Source organism: Struthio camelus, chromosome 9 (genome assembly GCF_040807025.1).
Source record: "Struthio camelus isolate bStrCam1 chromosome 9, bStrCam1.hap1, whole genome shotgun sequence".
NCBI lineage: Eukaryota > Metazoa > Chordata > Aves > Struthioniformes > Struthionidae > Struthio > Struthio camelus.
Window position 1 is genome coordinate 2755631 of NC_090950.1, and position 21025 is coordinate 2776655.

General features: G+C 45.7%; 1 protein-coding gene across 1 annotated transcript in view; it reads right to left on the minus strand.

Moving 5' to 3' along the window:
- SLCO2A1 (solute carrier organic anion transporter family member 2A1) overlaps positions 1 to 21025 on the minus strand; it is a 43057-nt gene that overhangs the window by 14097 nt on the left and 7935 nt on the right. The window contains exons 2-5 of the mRNA XM_009666865.2: positions 10932 to 11069; positions 8935 to 9097; positions 3369 to 3584; positions 123 to 221 (exon numbers count right to left, since the gene is read on the minus strand). Coding sequence (XP_009665160.1) covers positions 123 to 221; positions 3369 to 3584; positions 8935 to 9097; positions 10932 to 11069 — 616 coding nt within the window. The remainder of the gene's footprint in view (positions 1 to 122; positions 222 to 3368; positions 3585 to 8934; positions 9098 to 10931; positions 11070 to 21025) is intronic.

The following is a 21025-nucleotide window of genomic DNA, read 5'->3' on the forward strand; positions in this document are numbered from 1 at the left end:
CACTGGAGCAAGGCACATGCTCCTGCCACCAATCTTTGCAGAGTGACCTCAGAGGGCTGTTAGACCCCAGAGCGTCCACAGAGGGCTGTCAGAAAGTCCAGCACTACCTGAGAAACACTCACCAATGTCAACTCTTCCAATATCCACAAAGAGCCGCAGCACCACAGATCCCAGTAAATATCCAAAAGCAGGGCCAAACACTGCGATGGAGAATAGGATGGCTAAAAGGAGGAGAAAGAACTAGCATAAGTAAGCCATTACTGAAGGAACAGTAGCTTCACTGCAGATGCGGCATTTGTCTTCCTGTGCGAAGCAGGGAAGACGTCACAACACGCAGAAGACAGAAGTCATCTGTTACTGAGTGACAGATGATGAACAGCTGCCCCCATTCATATATTGAATGTGCTGTTTATCCAACAGCATTAGAAGTGAGACAAGTACCTGCCATTCAGAAAAAAGCCTCCATTGAGATCAGGCTTTGCTGATATGCTCAAAGTTGGCAGCTATGCTTTCAGTATCAGTGATTCAGCATGACAAAGTGGGAAACCCAGAGAGGAGCAAGAAGGTGAACTCCTGGGCTTTTGCAAGTGACGGAGACCTTTACCTCCCACAGAAGGCAAAGGAAACAAAGAGGTCCCAGTCCTTAAAGCTGAGTGAAAGTATTCGGTCAAAGCTTTGGGGGAGGAGGGGAAAGATGCTAGTTTGGGGACTGCAAAAATTTAATAAATTAGCCTTGGTTCTCCTGAACTATCCATTTTCAAAAAACTTATGCAAGAACTAACACTGAAGGTCAAAATGCTTCCTTTTGACTTCCTTGGAATGAAATGGTTCAAGTTTCCTACCTGAAAGAAACTCTTTGCATGACCCTTCAAAAATATTCGGAAAGAAGAGGTTTGCTCGAGTTGCAATGACCATTTCTGTGTTGAACTGTTGCTGAGCAGAGAGTTCTGTTCACCCCTGCCCAAGTTGCCCCCACCCTGAGCTCTGCAACCACAGCCCAGTACCTGCAAATTCCAGGAATTCTCTGCACTCATGAAAATTAAAGCCTTGGGCTTCCCCGCAGCAAACCATACAATCCCACCTCTATTCACCAGAGTGGTCATGTAGCATCTTAACTTTAAGCAAATAGCCACGTCCAGCTGAAGCCGGTGAGAAAGCCATATAATTATGGATGCTTTTGGCTGGTCTGGGGCCTATGTGCATTTTAGGTATGAAGACATCTAATCTCACTGCTATGCCTCAGCTATGCCCCTACTTCAAAAGCACTGTTCCCAAATAGGTAAGGTAATACTTTTGTACATAAAACAAACATAAACATAAACATAAAACCAAGTATTTAAGAGCAGGGTTTTTATAAAAACAGTATTGAACTTCATACATAATTAGACAATAGTGTTCCTTGTCATAAGAAGATACTGAGCCCTAGAACGTAACAAGATTCAAAAGGCAATGGTATTTACATTGCAGATGAAATGGATTTCCTGCAATCCTCAGCAGCAAAACAACACCTGCAAATGAGAACTCCTACAGTCTTTGCTCCCTGCCAAGGGTTCTTCTAAACTACTCATTGAGAAAAAGGGAAAAGCAGTACTGGAAATAAGCAAACTCCTGCCCTCATTTTGCCAGTCAAAACTCTATTTGAGCTGAGAGAAGCAAGGCTTACCCACACTGGAAACTTTCTCCAGAGCTCTTACATGGTGTGGCAGCCCTTTCTGGCAGGAGTCTGGAGCAAAACATACTTGGGTGCATGCCAAGCACTTCAGCACTCATTCAAAGCCTGTCCTTGGGAGTCTAATCCCAAAGGCTTTCAGTTCTCCTTAAATACTTACCTTATTTTGGAATATCCGGTTTTGACTCCTAAATCATTCTGATGCCTTTGGCTGCTCAAATACATTGTTCAGCACTAAGAGGAATCAGGTTCTTAAATAACTTATAAACTGAACTGGAAGATCACGTAGGGGCTCCAGGCCCAGCGAGGCTCTACCTTTCTCAGCTTAATATGTGAGCCAACACCTACTTCTATGGGATCAGAAATCCTCCTGAGCTTGGGAACTTGTCTCTTGCAGGGACTGGTCTCATGCTCAGAACCTCTCATCTTTTTCAAGTACTATGTTTAACAGGTCTCTGCCTCAACTACACAGCGCTAGGAAAACTGGAGAACTTGCAGTTTTAGGCAGTGTTATGGGTAAATCTGTCTAGTAGAGTTGGTTAAAAGTGATCTTTTTTTTTCCCTAGGGAAACTAGAGTCTTGCAGAGAGACTGCAAAACCCAAAACGTCTAGATACCTTTGATTCTGCCTCAGAATCAAACCTAGATGAGATCACAGAATCACAGAATAACAGAATAGTTGATGTTGGAAGGGACCTCTGGAGATCATCTGGTCCCACTCCCTGCTCAAGCCAAGCCAGTTAGAACAGGTTGCCCAGGATCATGTCAGTCAGGTTTTGAATATCTCCAGGAATGGAGACTCCACAACTTCTTTGGGCAAACTGTTCCAGTGTTCAGCCACCCTCACAGTAAAGAAGTGCTTTGTGTTCGAGTGGAGTTTTCTGTGTTTCATTTTGTGCCCGTTGTTTCTCATTCTGTCACTGGGCACAACTGGGAAGAGTCTGGCCCTATCTTCTTTACACCTCTCCATCAAAAATTATAGATGTTGATAAGATCCCCCTCTTGATCCTCCTTCTCTTCTCTACACTCAACATTCCCAGCTCTCTAAGCATCTCCTTGTATGAGAGAGACTCCAGTCCTTTAATTATCTTTGTGGTCCCTCACTGTACTTGCTCCTGCCTTTCAGTTTTGTGGCCTGAGGCAGTGGTGAACCTTGGGAGAGATGTTATCCACTTCCTTCTCTGGGCTGCAGTTTTTGTCGAGACCATATCTTGTCTTGGGTCACAAGATGTCAAAGGAAAATTGGAGCCTGTGGTTGCCAAACTACTCCTCCACTGAGTGACAACAACATTGAAACTGGGGTTTTCTGGTTTGCTTATTTGCTTATTTGCAGATGTGCTTATCTGTCAATTTACCGAAAAAATCTGTGAAAAGCAGTCTTTTTTTTGTGGAGAATTTTACTCGTTGAAAAGTCTGTATTTCTCTGCAAAATTCTAATGGGCAAATTTTCACCAGCTCTAATCTTGCTCTGGAGTTCATTCGCTGTAGTGAATTGCTGCCCACACACCTATCCTTGCCCAGAGCAATAATATTGCCTGTCCCTGCACTGTAGCCCTAGCTTATCTCCTGGAGGTCAGAAGATTCGTTTTCAAATAAGCATCTCTCCATTTCAGCTCTAAGGTCTGGAAGACAGGAAATCTGCCATGAAATAACATAAAACTATTGTCCTGCTTCAGCAGCAGAGAGATCCTTCCACTTACCAACATATAGAGGGGAATTGTTTGCTTCTGCAAAGTCGTCTACGTAGGATATCCCAAAGGGCTGGATGGGAACTGTTCCGATTCCAGCCAACAGTTGAGCGATGACCATCATTGCCCATATACTGCTGGCCTCTTTCTGGGGATCCTGAGTGGTATTTGGACACACAAACTTATTCTCTATATAACAGAGTTCAGCTTGGATCTGGCTTTTGTTACCTGCAATGAAAAAAAATTAACATTATAACCGTGGGCATGTTTCCTGCCTCCTCCTTTCTGACCCTAAACCTGCATCACCTCTGCTCAGAGGGAAAGCATGGTGAACTAGCTGAAAGAACTAGTTCAGGCTAACCCTAGTTCCCATCCATCTCCCCTTCTGCAATGTTATTTTCAACTTTGCTCCGTTATTACATGGCCTGACAAGCAGCTATGGTGCATGAGTGGCAGGAATGTCAGCATGTGTGAAAGCCGATCTCCTTCCATTTCCTTCAGCTCTGGGAGCAGACCTGCACCTTGATCCAGAAACTGCATTCTTCTCCCCAAAATCTGAAGGCTATACTAAATACCTTAATTTCTAGGTGCCGAAAATCTCCCAAACGTCCTGATTAGTCACACATTGTTGGAGTTCAGCTGACCATGCTCATTTTAACTAGTAATTATAATCACCTTTCCATTCCTTTGCAGTATTATATTGAGGTCAGTGTAGCAAATGAACAGAGTGTGATTTTTATCAAACTTTTCAGGACAGACTGATTAGAGAAGAAGGAAGCAAAGTAATTTCTCCTGCATGCTATGACTGTGCAGGTGAAAGGTCCACTCGAAGTCCAACTCCAGCAGGTTATATTTGAGCTGTCAGCAGAGGATAAAAAGTTCTTCATAAAAGCTGAAGTAAAGCTGGGCTCAGCCAGTTGACATAAGCCTTTGGATGGACTGTGTCAAAGCCAGTGGAAAAGTGTAAATATTCATGGATGGAAAAACCCATTCCTCATGCAAAATAAAGGTGTTACAGAGCAAACAGAGCAATCCTGGTCTCTTAACATTAGCTTTTTTCATTCTGGCTTTTTTTTGTTATTTGTAATTGTTTCAACATTCCTATCGCATCTTTCTAGTTAAAGAAATAACTTTGTGGATTTTCTACCCTTCTGAGCAAATAGAAACAAAACAAAAACAAATATTTGTCAGGTGATTAAGGGTTTTTATTGGCATAATATGACTGCACATTCCTAATAGTAGGTTGCCACAAAAATCATTATGCAAGTTTATTTGAAGCAGTGCTTGTCTGAAGGGGCTGTCTTTTCAGAAAGAATGAGCTTCCTTTGCTGTATTTTACTATGATAAGAAGTGAGAACCACAGAATCCTCTCAGGCCAAATTGCATGTTGTGGAACAAGGCCGATCTCAGTTTAATGAAGACAGCGATACACTCAAAATCCAAGCCACGGCTCATTTTCCCAGTCAGCAATCTTTGCTCCCTCGTGGTTCCTGGGAACATGGAGGAATGCACCCTAGGATGGCCAAGCTGCCAGGTCTCTGTTACCCTCAGAGCTCCTTTTAAACAAGGACTTCACATCCTCTCATCATCCATGCAGTCAGGACATTAGGAGATTTTCATCCTGTTCAAGGCATCTCACTGCGATACTCACTCTACCTAGGACTGTAACATCTTCACAGGCTGTGCCAGGCATTCATCCATCCAGTACACCTGCCACAACAGTCACCTACAGATGCCCTGCCAAGTGGGATATGGATCTTACCACCAGCCAGAGGTGACAGTAAAGGGCATTAATGGACTCTGGCCATTCCCAGCATTATGGTGGGGCCATTCACACTGCACGCTTGGAGCCTGGTACTTGAAGATATCCATTAACGGCCACTTTCCAAGGCATTCACGTGGGTGTCCTTAGTCTCCTTTGATTCCCACTCCTTGGGGCAAGGAAATAGAGCCCTGATACCATTTCATATCACAAGTGGTATCACTGGTGTGAACAACGCCGTGACTAAATGCGGTTTCATGAGGCACTGACTTGCCTGGGGCTCAGACCAGTTTCCTGCAAGACAGCATTAGTCATAGCAGCCATGAAGATAGGGTGAGGTGCATGCTTCAGCCCGGGCATGCAAATCGGTCTATGCAAATGCCCAGGCTAACAACACAGCCCAGCCCAGAGGACGAAGGCAGGCAGCTGGGCCAGCACTACTGTGGGACCAGCATGCTTGCATATAAACATATATGGCTCTACGCAGGGAAGCAGGATGATATGTGTTGCTTTGACTTGTTTCCTTAACGATAAAGAGCACCCCTTGTCCCAAATCCTGACCGGTTCACAGTCTGACTAATGAATGTAAAGCCTCCTCTGTTAAGCTGTTGGAAAACTTGGCATTTGATGCTTGATCCACTCCCCAAACTCAAAAAAACAATCCAACATTTGAGTTTTGGTAGAAGGGAGGCAGCTGCAAGCCAGCAGAGAGCTAGTTTTTATATTTCTGAGTGAACTCTGGAACGCTTTCAGCCCCACACTGGGCAATCATTTTTAAGTGTTTCATAGAGTCTGGGCTGCAGATCAGCTCTGATGGTGTCAACTTTCCCAGAACAGAGTTGATGTGGGATAACAAAGCAAGAGGGCTTCTAATCCTTTGGTAGGAGTAGAAATCCTCAGACACATATGAGCATCTCTCTCCTAGCTGTGCCTTGCTCCCTGTCCAGGATTCAAATCCCATTGTGCTAGCTGATGTACAGACAGACTGTGGAAAACTCCTGCTGTGGTAAACTCATGACCTAACTAGAGAAAGCAATTTGCCTAAGGCCACCCAGCAGCTCCATGGCAAAGCCAAGGCTCCTCTCCCCAGAGTATCAGGCTGACAGTTAATGCATATGACCCAAAACCTTTTCAAAAGAATGAATCTTCTCTCTAGGAGTACAAGGTTTTCTCTGGCTAGCACTGCTAAAATCTCTGCCATTCGCCTCTGTGGCACAGGCATAGGGAGAGAAGCTTGACAAAGAGATGAAGTGACTTAGGAGCCTAAGTCCCATTTTCAAAAGTGGCAGGCCTTGAAGAGAATAAGGCTCATTGGCATCCCAAGGATTTAGGGGCTGAAGTCACTTTGGAAACCTGAAGTCAGCCTTGCACGTAATGTAGACACTTTTGAGGATTGCACTCTGCATGGAAACTAGTGCTGTCATTAGGCACACCAGCCTGTTCCCAAAGCCTGCCTCAGTTAAATCAGTAGCCCTTCTTAGTATAGATCATATGACCTACTGGCTGCGACAGGAGAGGCATCAGGGACAGACAATCTAAATTCTGCTTTATCACCCACATGCTGCTCAGCAGCAGGGAGACGACCTCATTTCTCATGTTTTAATTTCTCTGTGACTCAAATGAAGATAACAATACTTTCCTACCCTTTGCAAAAAGGCTTTGATGTATAGGTGAGACATCAACTGAATTTGCATTCAGCTTGGGCTCTCAGTAAGACTGCAGTCACTTGGACACTAAGCTGCTGGGAGAGGAAGTTGCAGTCTTCTCTCTGGAATCACCACAGCTCTGAGCCGCCTGAACTGAGACCGTCAAGAGCAATGTCTTTCGCCACACAGCAAAACCAGAAGAAGGGAGAAGGGGTCCAAACCACCATAGCCAATGTGACATGACATTCATGCACATCAACATTATACTTTCAGGTCTGTCAGATGAATTGCTTTAGCCTGAGAGCACATGAAAACTGACACATAGTGCCATAGCTATTAATTTCTCGAGCAGATAACAGCAATCCAAACAGGACTGATATGGCTAGGGCTGTTCTGGTACAAATCTAGCTCAGCATTCAAATAGCAGAAAGCCTCTCTGGGCAAGGCACTGCAGAGCCTGCCACAGGGGGACTGCAGGAAGGCAGAGAGCTTTGAGCCCTCCCAGGAAGTGTACCATTGCCCCGTAGAAGTCAGAAGAGAAGTGACTTGTTCACAGTCACATGGGACATCAATAGCACAATTAGCATCTCCTGCATCCCAGGGCTTCTGTCCCAATCTGCTGCCCCAGAGGCAACATCATATGTTTCACGTTCTCTCTTTGACTGGGTTTCTGCATAGCTGAATGACATTTCATCATTAATAATGATGCTGTCAACAACAGCAAGTCATGAAGTTTTAGAGCTGCAGCTGGGTCTCTTCTGATGCCATGGAAAGCAAATCTGTTTCCAGGACACTCAGGAGTGGGTTGGAAGGACACCCACAGCCCATGCAGAAAACAGGGAGACAGTATGCTTAGGAGGGCTTAGCCAGGGGAGAAATAGATTAAAAATAATGGGTTAAGCCAGTTACATGATTAACTTTCAAAGCAAACATGTATTATAACTATCTTATAATTTCCATATTGGAAGATATGCTTCTCTCACTTAACGTGGAGCCCTTTTGCAAATATTCCTGAGGGTGGCATGTCCATGTGGGATGCTGTCTACCTGACATATTGCAGCGGAGGATGCCAGCCCTACAGCCAGCTCCTTGTGCAGTTGTGGGAGGAAGAGGTGTCTTGACAGCCCCCAGGGAGAGAACCTGTCCTGCTTAACTTGAAGAACAGACTTAAGTGGAGAGAGCCCTCTGGAGGCCTCCAGGAGCATCTGTGGGGAATTTAGGTACTTCACAGTGGCAATTAAACTTGTCACCTAAAAGCGTGTCTCAGATAACATGCCCAGAAGAGGCAGAAGGGATCCCACAGGTAACTGTTGCATTCAAAAGGGGTTGCAGACGTATGTTGAAGTCAGGCTTAAAATAGAAAATATCTGTCTTAAATCCTTCCCTCCAAACACTGTGGTTGATTTCAGCATACACCGAATAAAACCACTCACCTGTTTTCAGGGAGGCGTGGGAAACCCAGCCCAATGCAAATGTGGCCAGATTTGTGATGGAGAAGGTGATGACAAGAAGACTCAGTGGCTGTAAAGCTCTGTGGAGCGTGAGGTGAAGGTAAGAGATGAGGTGGACATCTTTATTTGCAATTAAGGTTACCTTTTAGTTGGAAATCACTTTTTTCTCTGACATTTGCAGGTAAGAAGGCCAGAGAGCAGTTGAAAAGTCAAAAGGCTGATTGAAAATGGTGTGATCCACCAAGAATGGTCTGATAGATTGCTACATCCTGTTATGTAGAAGCTGATCTCCCAGTGTACATGCTTCTTACTCATAATTTTGCTCTCGTGAGGTTGTTTGTCCTCAAATAAGCAAGTGCGCTCCTTCAAATGTCCTACACATCCACCAGACTTGATAAGAAAAGAACAAGGTTCAAAGGAGCAGGATTTCTAATTGGGTCAGTTAAAAACTGGCAGAGCACAGCATTCAAAGTGCTGGTAGAGGCTGACGCTCAGGTTGTACATCTCTGTGCCAAGACCCAGGCATGATGTTAGCCTTTGGTTGAACCATCTAATCTGGTCCACAATGGCTACCAGCGTAAGAAAAGGCCCTCCTGACTCACCTTTTCTCTTGTGTTACCCATGCTGCCTGGACTGAATCAGAGAAGGCATATCAGCTGTGTTGTGTCACTGCGTGTTACGGACATCCCTTCCCTCCAGAGGTGAGTGGAGGCACTTACCAGCGCGCAGTGTGCTGTATTCATAGGGGTCTGAGAGGAAGTGAGGAAGAGTCACCAGGAAAGCTCCAAGTGCCAGTAGCAAGCCCCCCATTCCTATCACCCGAGGGCGGTGAACTCGGCTGCCAAAGTAGCTGACAAAGATGATGAGGACGACATTGCCAATCTGGAAAGACCAGAGTGAAATGGGGAGAACATTAGAAGACATCATGGAGGAAGTCAAACCCTGCCCTGAAACTGCTCTCCCAGCTCTGTATGCAGCTGGGTGGAGAATTATCTTGGTCAGATGGTGCTTGGCCCCCCCAAGAGCAAGAATGAGGCAGCCCTCAGCTACACCCTGCATATTCACAATGATTCAGTGCTTCCTTCTTATCAAAAGTTAGAAGGCCAGCTCCTTGGCTCCTGTAACCTGTGTGCCTACTTTCTTATCATGGACTGCTTCACACCTGCTGGTGATTTGCCTGGGGCTTTCTTCAGCACCCACATACTCTCCTCCCAGTAGGACGTGGCATAAACTAATGATTCCCCCAAATCTAGCAAAAACTTTTTCGCTGTATTGCCTCTGCTCCCGTGGTTCTAAGCAGACATGAGCCCAGCCACAAAGTCCAGCTCACTGCAAATGTTTGTAACATTGGACATTTGGAACTGTGGATATGATCACAGTCCCACTCTCTTCTTTCTCCTAAAAAAATAAGAAAATGTGCAGCTTATTCAACATAGCATACAAGCTGTAGCTCTTAGGCACAGGGACGAACGCCATAAAATTACAATGACATGCATTTTGGCAGCTTGGGACAAAATAAATATTATTTTACCTTTGGTATTTATGTCTAAGCATCTTTTTTATAAATGTTTACATGAGCTCCCTTTTTTTGTCTCTTGTGGTTTTTGTTCTTGGAATTGCTGCAGTAATAAATGAGAAAAGACTATCGACCTAGACAGCCAGGGGAGCTTACACAGAACTAGAAAAAAGCACAGAAAGATCTCTCTTAAAACAGAGAAATGAAGATGTAACTGTTATCTGAAAGCAGATATTATTTAACACCATGGCATACGTCATATTCCGATCCTTTTCCCTTTATACTCTTGCAGTAGCAGATTGTTCTATACGAGTTTTGTTTTGCTATTACTTCTCCAAACATACAATCTCTAAGTAGAAGTAATTTCTCTGGTGGATAAGGAGCACACTGGTTATTGATGTGTCATTGCTGTGAGTGGCAGGATACACCACTATGGTGGGCACAACTATGCCAGTTCAGGACTACCAACAAGAATCGTCAATACTGGATCTATTGCATGGTTTGGGTCTGATTAAAGTCAATGGGAAGTCTTTCAATGGTTTAAGTGGGCTTTGGATCAGTCCTTTTAACCTCAGACGTATGTGCTGCTTGGGGTAAGACCTGGGCCCCTACTTCTCAGAGGTCCCTGGAGGACTGGAGCCTAAGTGCCCAAACTCTTGGTGGAGAATTCCATGCAAAAAGACCAGCAGTATGCAAGGTGAGCTGAGACTAAGTGCTTCTCTCTCTCTGCCATCAAAAGATATTCTCTCCCAGCACGCCCCTTCCTAACTGGCCTTGAAGTGCTACTAGAACAGATACAATTCATGACAATACGAACAAGAAAATGATATGCTTTTTTAACAAGAGATTTACTGTGTGCTTTAGAATTCATTTCAAGAGAATAAAAAGACAGTTTAAATTGAGGCCAGCCTAGTAATGTGATGCAAGTGAAAGTTAGTCCTTCACCACAGGGCCATCAGAGCTGGGACCACTGGGGCAAGGGTTAGATGCTGGAGAGATTGCTGTCATGAGAAAGTCATGAGACTTTTAGCAGTCATGAGAAAGCTTGGAATGACTCAGACCAGGGTCACTTCTACAGCTAAAACCTATCAAAGTAGGGAGTTCTAATGGACACCACTGATGGGGCTGTAGTCGTGGGTGTGTTTTCTCTCCATTCCGGCCAACCCTTAGGGCTCCCACACAAGCATCTCACCCAATTACCTCGTGCAAGCTGGAGATGAAGCCTGAAGAGAGACTTGAGAGCCCAAAGCGCTTCTCAATAGTGGTGAGGCTGCTCTTGAAGTTGGCACTGTAGAGGAGCTGGGAGAGCTGGAGAAGGCCATGGCACACCACAAACACCTGAGGGCAAAAAAAGTGCCATCCCAGTTAGCACCTGAAAGCTGCCCTGCTGATGTGTAACTGGCAACCATGCCCCATGTGACTGATTTGAGAGTCATACACACATAGACTCAAGTAGGCCAACATGACTGCATATCTGTCATGTAACAAACCTAACAAGGAGCTCAGACTTGGACTCACCATGCCCTACTGCCATCCAGCACCGCCCTGCCCTTCCCTTCCCTTCCCTTCCCTTCCCTTCCCTTCCCTTCCCTTCCCTTCCCTTCCCTTCCCTTCCCTTCCCTTCCCTTCCCTTCCCTTCCCTTCCCTTCCCTTCCCTTCCCTTCCCTATTTGTTTACTGCACTGCATGTGTCTGAGGGCATCAGTTCTGAACGCAGGACACACGTGGACATTTTTATATGCTGCAAGGTATTTACATGGCTTCTTAAGTGCAAAATGCATATTTCATTGCATTTATTGGTTACTGCAGGCAAACAAGTGAGATCTTTTCTGCTGGGAAAGTTTTAATTTAGTGTTGCAAAATGAACAGTCTGGTGTTTAGAGCAGAAGATAAGGAGCTCTGTTTTTAACTTTCCTCTGCTTTACTGTTACTAATATTCATTATTACTTGTACTGTGGCGGCACTGATGGAAGGAGGACCTGATGCACAGGGAGCTGTACAATGATAAAGCTGCTGTACTGCAGCTGAAATGGAGCTATGCTGGTTCAGACTAGCCTAATATTTCCAGTTGATCCCTTGGATTCACTCAGCTGTAAAGTAAGTTAACAGTGCTTCCTCCAAGGAGTGTTGCAAGACAAAGCTCCTGTTGGTAAAGGGCTTTTAAAGCTCCAGAAGGAAAGGATGAAATATGTGCAATGTATTCTCACTACTGGAAGACCTTTGTGGTATTCTAAAAACAGCATTGTTCCCTTGAGCCATCTAAATCACTGAGTCAAGCAAGAAACTAAACCAAACGAACACAGAAGAGGCAAGGAGCGGAAGAGGGAATTCACAGAATATATGGAGCAGGGCATAAGCATGGTCAAAAGAGCCAAGGTGGCCAGAGAAAGGAAAGCGTTCTCAGCCGGGGATGCAAGAGGCAGCTCAAAAGTGTCTTTTGATCTATATTTAGTCGGAATAGTTTTCCTTTATTTTCCTTGGGATGGAATGTGTCCACATGGTGCCAAAAATATTTTAAAATCATTTTTAAAAGGGAAAAGGCCTTTTTATTTAAATTCACAGGAAATCAAATATTTGCTGAACACCGGAAGCATGTTCCACAAAGATAACGGCGGGAAGCTCAAGATGATGGATGGGGGATCAAAGGTACTGCAGTGCTGACAAATTCTTTATGTCCTTGGCTAGGAGAATAGTAATAATTGTTATTATTATTTCTTTGAAATGATGGTAGCGCCCAGAAGCCAAAGTCTGAAGCAAGACTCCATTGTGTGAAGTGCAGCGCAGAAAAAGAGTGAAATCATCCATCCAACACAGAGGATGCAAGTGCAACAAGTGGGTAAAATGGACTTTTGTGGAGCACAGGAGGTCACGGAGGCCTGGGGATCTGCCTGAGTTTGTTCCAGAAATTACAAGAGAATTTGAACGAAGACAACATGACTGCTTTGTGGAGATTCTGGGAAGCTTCTCCTGTGAGAGAGAAGAGCATCAGACAGAACATAGAGTTGGGTATCTAAAAATATAAGAAACAGGGGATAGAAGCTGAGGGCAGAGATGAAGAGGAAAAAGCAAATGATGCCCTAGTAGTGTGCAGTGAGGATATAAATAACCTGGAGAGAACAGAAAACCAGTAAAAGAAGGTGAATGCAAAAAGACAGAAGAAGGGTCACAGGAATAAATTAAAATCCTGAGTTCCCCATTCACATCTTGAGGGCATATAAGCACACAAACACATCAAGCGTGCAGCTGGCACTGTGGTAGTTTGGCTGGAGAAAACAAGGTCCCAAGCTAGCATTTTGCTAAGACAAAGAGTTACAGAGCCGCAACGTGCAGTGTAATATGGGAATCACTCCCAGAAAGGAGACAAAACAGAAATGAAACATTTGAAAATTATCTTCTGAAGCTGAATGAACTTTAAACCCTCCAGCTATCAGCTTCTACATTCAAAAACACATTGGAACACATAGCCTTGTGGATGATAGCTGGATCCACTACTTTTACTTTCCCACGTCCTGACCTGGGCTCATACATAACTAATCCAACCAGGGCTGGCCTGGAACAGAGCGGTGACTCCTGTGGAGATGAGAAATGGACAGGGATTCTTGTTGCCAGAGAGCATTAATTTTTTTTCCTCTGTAACTCTGGCCAGATCCTACTGAAGTCATTCTAATAAGGAAGTGTTAGGGAAACAGAGGTGGGCTGGGAGCTCCTAAGATGCAGAACAGTTGGAGAGAGCACTCTCCTGGTGCGAGGCGTTAGCTAGAGAAGCAGAGCTGTTTACCAATGGGGAGGGAAGAGGGTGGATCATGGAGGCTGAATTTAGTGCAGCAAATGTCAGCCTAATCCCAGGACAAACGGGAAGATGAGAAGTGTTTGGGAGAGTGAAGATGCCGGCAGCGAGGGCAGAGCTGAGAGAATAGCAGGAGAGGTACTGACTCTCCCACAGAAATGCTGGGTTCAGCAGGAGATGAGGAGAAGATGAGGACAAAGGGCAGTGGAGAATCATCACCAAATGGACAACACTTCATGAGAGGATATGGGGCAGGAGATTAGAGGGACAAACAGAGGTCAGAGCGAGCAGGCAGGAAGAGAGAGAGAAATTGCCTGAGATGGGCTTATGCATTAGTGATATCCTGAGGCTGGAGAAAGCAGGGCAGTGGATATGGAGAACTTGCCTGGGAGTAAGGTTGAGCTGCCCAGGGTGAGGGAAGGCAACCCATGAGAAATATAGCTAGAGACCAAACAAAAGGGGAGGAGGAAGACTTTGGGGCATGACTGCTCCCCCTCTGCCCATGAACCTCATCCTGTAGAATGACACCAGCCTGATGCCTGGGTGATGAATTAGTCTGACAAGCTTGGCAAGCCTGTTGAGCCCCAGGACAGTGTGACAGGGATGGGGGGCAGGTGTGCCAGCACGGCCTTGAGCAGCTGGGCTGGAAAGGCCTGGCAAACTGGTGCTCACTAATGACTGAATCACATACTTCCATTACACGGGAGACTTGCCACCAGCATTACCCAACTAATAGAAAATCAGCCTTTTCTGGCTGACTGGGCTTTCTGCTACCCTGTCTTGCTGCAGAGTGCTGGGAGATGCTGTACTGCCACAGCTATCATGCAGACCGCTGGCTCGGGAGTCCTGAGCTGAGCCCAGCTATCCAGCTCATTGGACTGTTAAAAATAGAACAGCCTTTGCTCCAGGACTTCTGCAGCTGGAGTTTGGCTTCTCCAGATGTGCTTCAACTGTCTCAAGCTGAGAGATGTGCCTAATTTAAGACTTTCCCTGCGTTCAGCAGCTCAATTTTAATTAAAATAATGACTGTACAAACCTTGAAGGCCCTGCAGATAGCTGGGAAAGAGGCCTACTTGGCTGGTTGCACTGCTCCACAAGGGGAGCCTCTGCACTGCCTGACCTCAGCACGGAACAAGATGCTCTGGCTGTGAAGGGCAAGTTTCCAGTGCTGGAGGAGATGTGGCAACACTGCTTTCCCCCCGGCACCACTTGCCCCCTAGCAGGTTGTCTTGGGCCTCTCCCGTTCCTCTTCCCATGCACTGTTTGTGCTGATGTGGCCCACCTGCAAGTTACTCTGACCTCCTTGTTCTTCCTCAGGCTCGCTTGACTATAATCCTTCATTTTCTCTGAAATGTTTTTGGCTTTTCCACCCTTGCTCTTTCATTATTATGGTCTGTCTTACAGCAGAGCAAGCAGCCCCAGCTGAGATGTGACCCTTGCTACTACCACAGTGCCAGCTGCACTCTTGATGTGTTTGTGTGCTTATATGCCCTCAAGATGTGAATGGGGAACTCAGGATTTTAATTTATTCCTGTGACCCTTCTTCTGTCTTTTTGCATTCACCTTCTTTTACTGGTTTTCTGTTCTCTCCAGGTTATTTATATCCTCACTGCACACTACTAGGGCATCATTTGCTTTTTCCTCTTCATCTCTGCCCTCAGCTTCTATCCCCTGTTTTCTTATATTTTGACCAAGGCCTGCAGCAGAGCTAGGAAGAGAAGCCAAATCTGCTAAGCAGTCAAGATCTTCAGTCTTATCTGGTGTGCTAGTCTCTCCCCATTTTTACATCTATTTTTCTCTTCTCTCCCCCCACGCATCTCTACCTTCATCCATCATCTCTCTTTCTGTTCTTTCCTCAGAGGCCAGAAGAAGACCTGCTGCCTCTGCAGACCTGCCTGAATGGTGTGAGTGAGCATGGGGAGTACAGTAGGTCACCACACTTTGTGGAGGCACTCATGATTGCAAGACCACCCCAAAGCTGCCCATGATCTGCCAGTTCCTGGAAACCAGCATGGCAGCAGTTGTTTCCGCCAGACACCGACCTAGTCCCTTCCAGCCATAGAGAGCATCAGATGTGCTGCATTAGCTCTGCACACGCATAGAGAATCCCCATGACAGGATAGAGATACTATCGTCCATCTTTTGTAACACTTAACAAAGAGGAAGGTTTAAAGAAGAGCAAATGAACTAACTTAAAGGGAAGTTCTGCTGACACAAAGCAGGCACAATGGCACTAAAGGTGAAGGCATGGTTAGAGGTTAAGGAGTTGGGGACACTCCTACAAATATGAACTGTTGCTTTTAGCCCATTTCTGACCCTTGTGAGCAGATGCTTCGATCAGATCCCAGAGTACTTTTAGAGCTGCAGGTCAGTTCCAGCTAATAGTGCAATTACAGGCACCTGGGGTGCAGCACAGAAAGGCTGAAGGCATGTACCCACATGCACATGAACATGCACTTGCACACACACACACACACACACACACACGCACACACGCACACACGCACACTTACACAAAATCCCCTCTTAATCATCCTGACATTTCTTTCAGAACGCTTGAGTGATCCTGACTCCAGGCTGTTTATGCAAGACACTTGATTCCTTTCCAAGACACACTTTATTTAAAAGGGAAGCAAGTGCTTGGGGAGAGGTTCCTCACATACACACTGCTCCCCCCTGCCAACTCTCAGAGATCAGCAGCTTCCGGGACAATGCTTTTTGTAAGGAAGAAAATCCCATTCTGTTGCATGGAACAGAGGGGTTTAATCCCTCCATAGACTAGACAACACTTCCCTGCTTCCTCACCTCAGATTCAAAATGGAGAGAGCTGCTAGATATTCAGACAGTCCAGACCCAGATCTCCTGTGGAGGAGATGTACTCAACAAATGCTTGCCTGGCAGGGCGTGTGGAGCTCAGTGAAGAGGCAGGCTGGCCTGCAGACAGCTCCCAAGCACAAGTGAAGCAATCCGTTGACATGGCAGCAAGGCTGAGATCCAACTTACCTATACTAGGGGCTAGAAGCCCCCAAGCAAGGCCAGGTATGGCCACAGTAGCCTGTGCACTCTTGGGGAACATATGAGACCTTAGTTCAGCCCCCTCTGCCACCTCAGAAGATCCAGACTCACTCTTTCCTCTTTCCTGAAGCCTCTCCTAGCGCATAGGCAATAAAATCAAGGCTCTGTGAGGAGAGAGGAGTCTCCCAACCTCCTGTTGAGCCCAGTTCACTATCTAAAAGGCAGACAAGAATTCAGAGGCCAGAGACAGAGGGCAAATCTGTCCTTGAGGTGGCTGCTGCCCTGAGCTTTTGGGATCAGGATGAAGTTGCTGCTCTTGGGGCTGGATCTGTGCCAAGATGGACCTGGGGGCAGGATCCACTTGGCTACTGGCCACCAGTGCCGTGATGGATTGCCCTGGTTGCATGTTGTCTGACAGGTAGGCTCTACTTGACAAGGCAGCATTCTTGGGGTGGCCCTTGGTATCCCCCTGTCATGGGGACTGTCAGCTGGGCAGTCCCAGGGCAGATATTCCTCCATGACCTTGAGTCCTTAACGTCAGGCTGATTTCTCAGCAGGGCCCTAGGAGCAGCAGGTTTTGAACACGTTGCCAGCATGCACTTGCACTACCCCACAACACATGCTGGGTCACCTAGGTTGTATTCTCTTATCTCATGGCTCTCCCTTTCTACTATTGCTTATGTAAGATAACACACTGTCATCACAGTCACTGGCCTTAATAAACAATTGCTTAATAAACAATTGTGAGACTGTACTTTTAAAAGGCCTATTATGAAAGACGGACTGTTTCGTAAGAGGCTTTTTGGGAGAAACATTCCTTGGTCACCAAAGGAACCAATAAAATGGCTGACTAACTCAGCCTCAGTCTGGCTAACTGAGAAAAAAAGTGACGTGCTTGATAATCCCAGCATGCATCTGCTGGAAGCGGGTCAGAGTTGACGTCATGGCAAGGCAACAGTATGCAGGCTTGTTTTTATTTAGAAGGAATTAACTGCCTCTGTGGAGCCTCCAGAAACCAAGAGAGGTTGAAAGGTTTTCTCTAGTTGGGAGCATGGCTCTATTCTGGAGGGATGCAGGGTTTACGAAGAGTATCACTATGTGCAACTCCAGGAGTTGGCATGGCCACTGCCCGTTCCTATCAACTCTCTGGAGAAGTAAGTGTCTAGTTCATCACTCTCCTACCATAGCTTCATGCTATGGTCACAGCAGTCATGTCTGAAGTCCTCTCTCACCCCATATTTCGGTGTCTTTGCCTTGGCAGCCCTGCCCCAAGATAGAGAATGTGGAAATTCTGTGGTGCAGCTCATTCCGCTAGAAAAGAGCATTAGCAACACATCCTCACCCCACAGATCTTGGGGCCTAAACCCACAAAAGGTGCTGGGGAAACACAGCTGTGGAGAGGAAAATGACCTGGCCGTGTCCCAGAGCAGAACACGAACGAAGCCTGTGCTCTCCTCTTCACGCAAGCGCTGATTTAAGAAATGCAAGGACATAAACCTAGCCCAGAGACAAGCAGAGCAAGCAAACAGGGGAACACACTAGGAAAAAAATGGTAAAGAAACATGTGGGATAAATGAGTGTGAAAGAAGAGGCTTTTTTTACCAGAAAGTTGAATAATTGGGGAGAAAGAAGATGATAGTGGGACTTTCAAAGCATAGTTACTTGAGTTACTTTTTACTGCATTGTAAGAGCAGTAAATATCTAAGTAAATATCTAAAATACCTAAGACTGAAGTCCCACACCCATGGAAACTAATGAACTCCACAGAAGACTGTGGACTCCCCAGAGTAACCAGTCCTATGGGCTCCAGCCTGTGCTATCCTCTCTGCCCTACTCTGGTTTTTATGTGCACACATCAGTGCTAATGGAAGTGCCAGAAAGCTTTCCCATGGTAGCACTGCTAACTGTGCAGATGGAAAGAGCCAGGGCTTAATTCATTTGATTGACACCAGTACTGTCTGAGAAGCAGTAAAAAGAAGTGAAGATACAGAACCTATCAAACTGTTCTCAGCTAATTGATGACACTGAGCTATGATGTGGCCAAGAACACACGATGAATCTGGCAGGAGTAAATATTTGGAAAGGACTAGGAGTAAGGACACGCTGTTAGCTCTTTCTGTCCACACAGTGCTATTAGAGCTGTATTTTGGGCTCCGGAGTGTCAAACCAAAACCTTTTGAAAGTCTCCTGAATGACTTTGGCCCAGACCCCACTTATATACTGGACAGATCAGACCAGGTTGAAAAGGCTGCAGCCAAGTTTTGGGCAAGTTAGATCATGAATTTGTCCTCATTTAATGGAGATCCCCTCCCTTTTCTCATCTGAAGTGCCCCCAGTCTGCATCTGGGTTAGAAGAGTTCCAAGAGTCGTGGCCCAAAGTGGGACACCCCTGACCTGCACACATCTGAAGGCTTCTTCCACTTTCAGTCCTCATCTTACACTGAGCAAAGGACCTTGAGTTAGGCTAAGACAACTCCCTGCTCAAGGAGGTGGGGTGAGGCAGGGATGTAATTTCATTGAGGAGAACACAGGCATGGGCTCAGCAAGGTCTCAGGAAGGCCAGCTGCCCTAGATATGCTCTCTGGAAGGAATCTCAGAGCACTGCCAGTCTCTAGGAGGAATGCAATGAAAAGCAGTCCCTTCTCTAATGCCACCAGGAATTTGCTTCTCTGTGCTGAAGTTATGTAAAGACCATGTCAGAAGTGGAGCCAACTCAGGTAGTTTCCTAGGCCCCACGTTCTTCACTACCTAAGTCACTACTATGCAACAACCCCAACTCAGCACACGCAGCAAGGTATGTCTGCAGTTAAGCAGAGCACATGGTACTCGGCCCTGCATTTGAACTGATGGGAGCGCTCACTGGAAACAGGCCTGCCTCCTGATCGCCCCTCTGCACTTCTCGGGGCCACGCGTCCAGTCCCACAGGGTTCAAATGCTGCTCAGGTCCAGCTCTTCCCAGAGATACCATGTTGGTCCTTGCAAAACCGTGATGCCTCTCATGCTTCTGTCCACCTCCAGCACATCTGGGTTCAGCTTTCTCCAGCCACAGACCCTGACATGAGAACTGAATCACTATAAGAACTATCTGACTGTTTTTTTGCCTGGTTTATTTGAAATTAGCCAATGGATTCGGAAGTTACTTGGGGGGTGAGTAGGGACCACGCTGGCATTCAAACCCCACAACCACATGAGTTCTGAGAATAAGCTTAATTCTCTAAAGAGTCCTCTATAAATTCAGAGCACTGGGATTTTATATTCCTGAATTTCCAAGGAAAAAGAACATCCCCAAAATGATAAATACTCAGGAAGAAGATTGGCTGTTTCTTTTCGAGCTTGTGTGTAATCAATACTCACTATACTAAATGACTCTCTCGCAGTAGAATGGCTGAGGTCACACAATCTGAAAGAAATACATCAGGTGGAAATGAAAAGTAAATTAATTTGTGTGGAGAAATCTGTCCTGCCTTGGCATCTCTTTCCTACATGCAGCTGCCTGGTTTTGTATGTCAAAAAGCACCAGAAAAGATAAAAAAAAAATACAATGTATCTACAGAGGGAACCAAATAACCTGCCACACATAATGTCCCTTAGCACAATACCTTGGAACCAGGTATGTAGTCCAATGACAGAAGTTGAGTCCTAAACATTATTTATATTGTAAAAAAGAAACAAATAATCAAATAAAAAGGTTGGGGATTTCTAAAGCATTCTGCTGCCTAAATTCTGAGTTGCGATAATGACTGTCTCCTGCCAAATAATCCACACTTCACAACCACCCATTGTCAAGTGCAAAGACAGTGTTTGTTCTGTCTTCAACTAATGTACACATGTATCCCGGTGCCCTTGCGAGGTCCATGTAAGTTTTGCTTTGCTCAGTTGCCCTAAAGGGAGCGCTCCAAGGCACATACGAAAAATGTGTCCCTGCCTCAGGTGCAAATTTCACAAAGAAAGTAGGCATTTAGTTGTGGTCTGCTATTTCCCACAGTCCTTGCTGTGAAAAATATTTATGCTTACAAAATATGATGCATACCCTTAAGCAGCCTTCTCGTCTCCTGACAACCAGACTGAGTGAGCAGGTAGGTTGTGTTATTGGGTTTTGCTCTTTCAGGGTTTTCCTAAGGTTTCTCCTTTTTGTGGTGAGTCAGGACCTGTTGATGTTTTCCTTGAAGGTAGCTTCAGATTCCCTTTGGCTTTCTTGACCCGCAGACAAATGTAAACACTCCTCTCACACACCCACAGCCCTGGCCATACTTTGTGCTCCCTATCAGCGACACTCCTCTCCCATTTTGCTTGTGATAATCTTATCTACGCTGACCACTCCTTGGTTGTGTTTGGGCACTGAACCACCTCGCCCCTCATAAAATTAACTTGTTTCATTTCTCCTAGACCTTGATCCCACTAAACTTTCCAGCCTGTTTTACTCTCTGGATCTTCCCCATCTTCTTCCTAATCCTGCTGTAGATGTTACTGATGCAGGCCAGGCATTTCTTCCC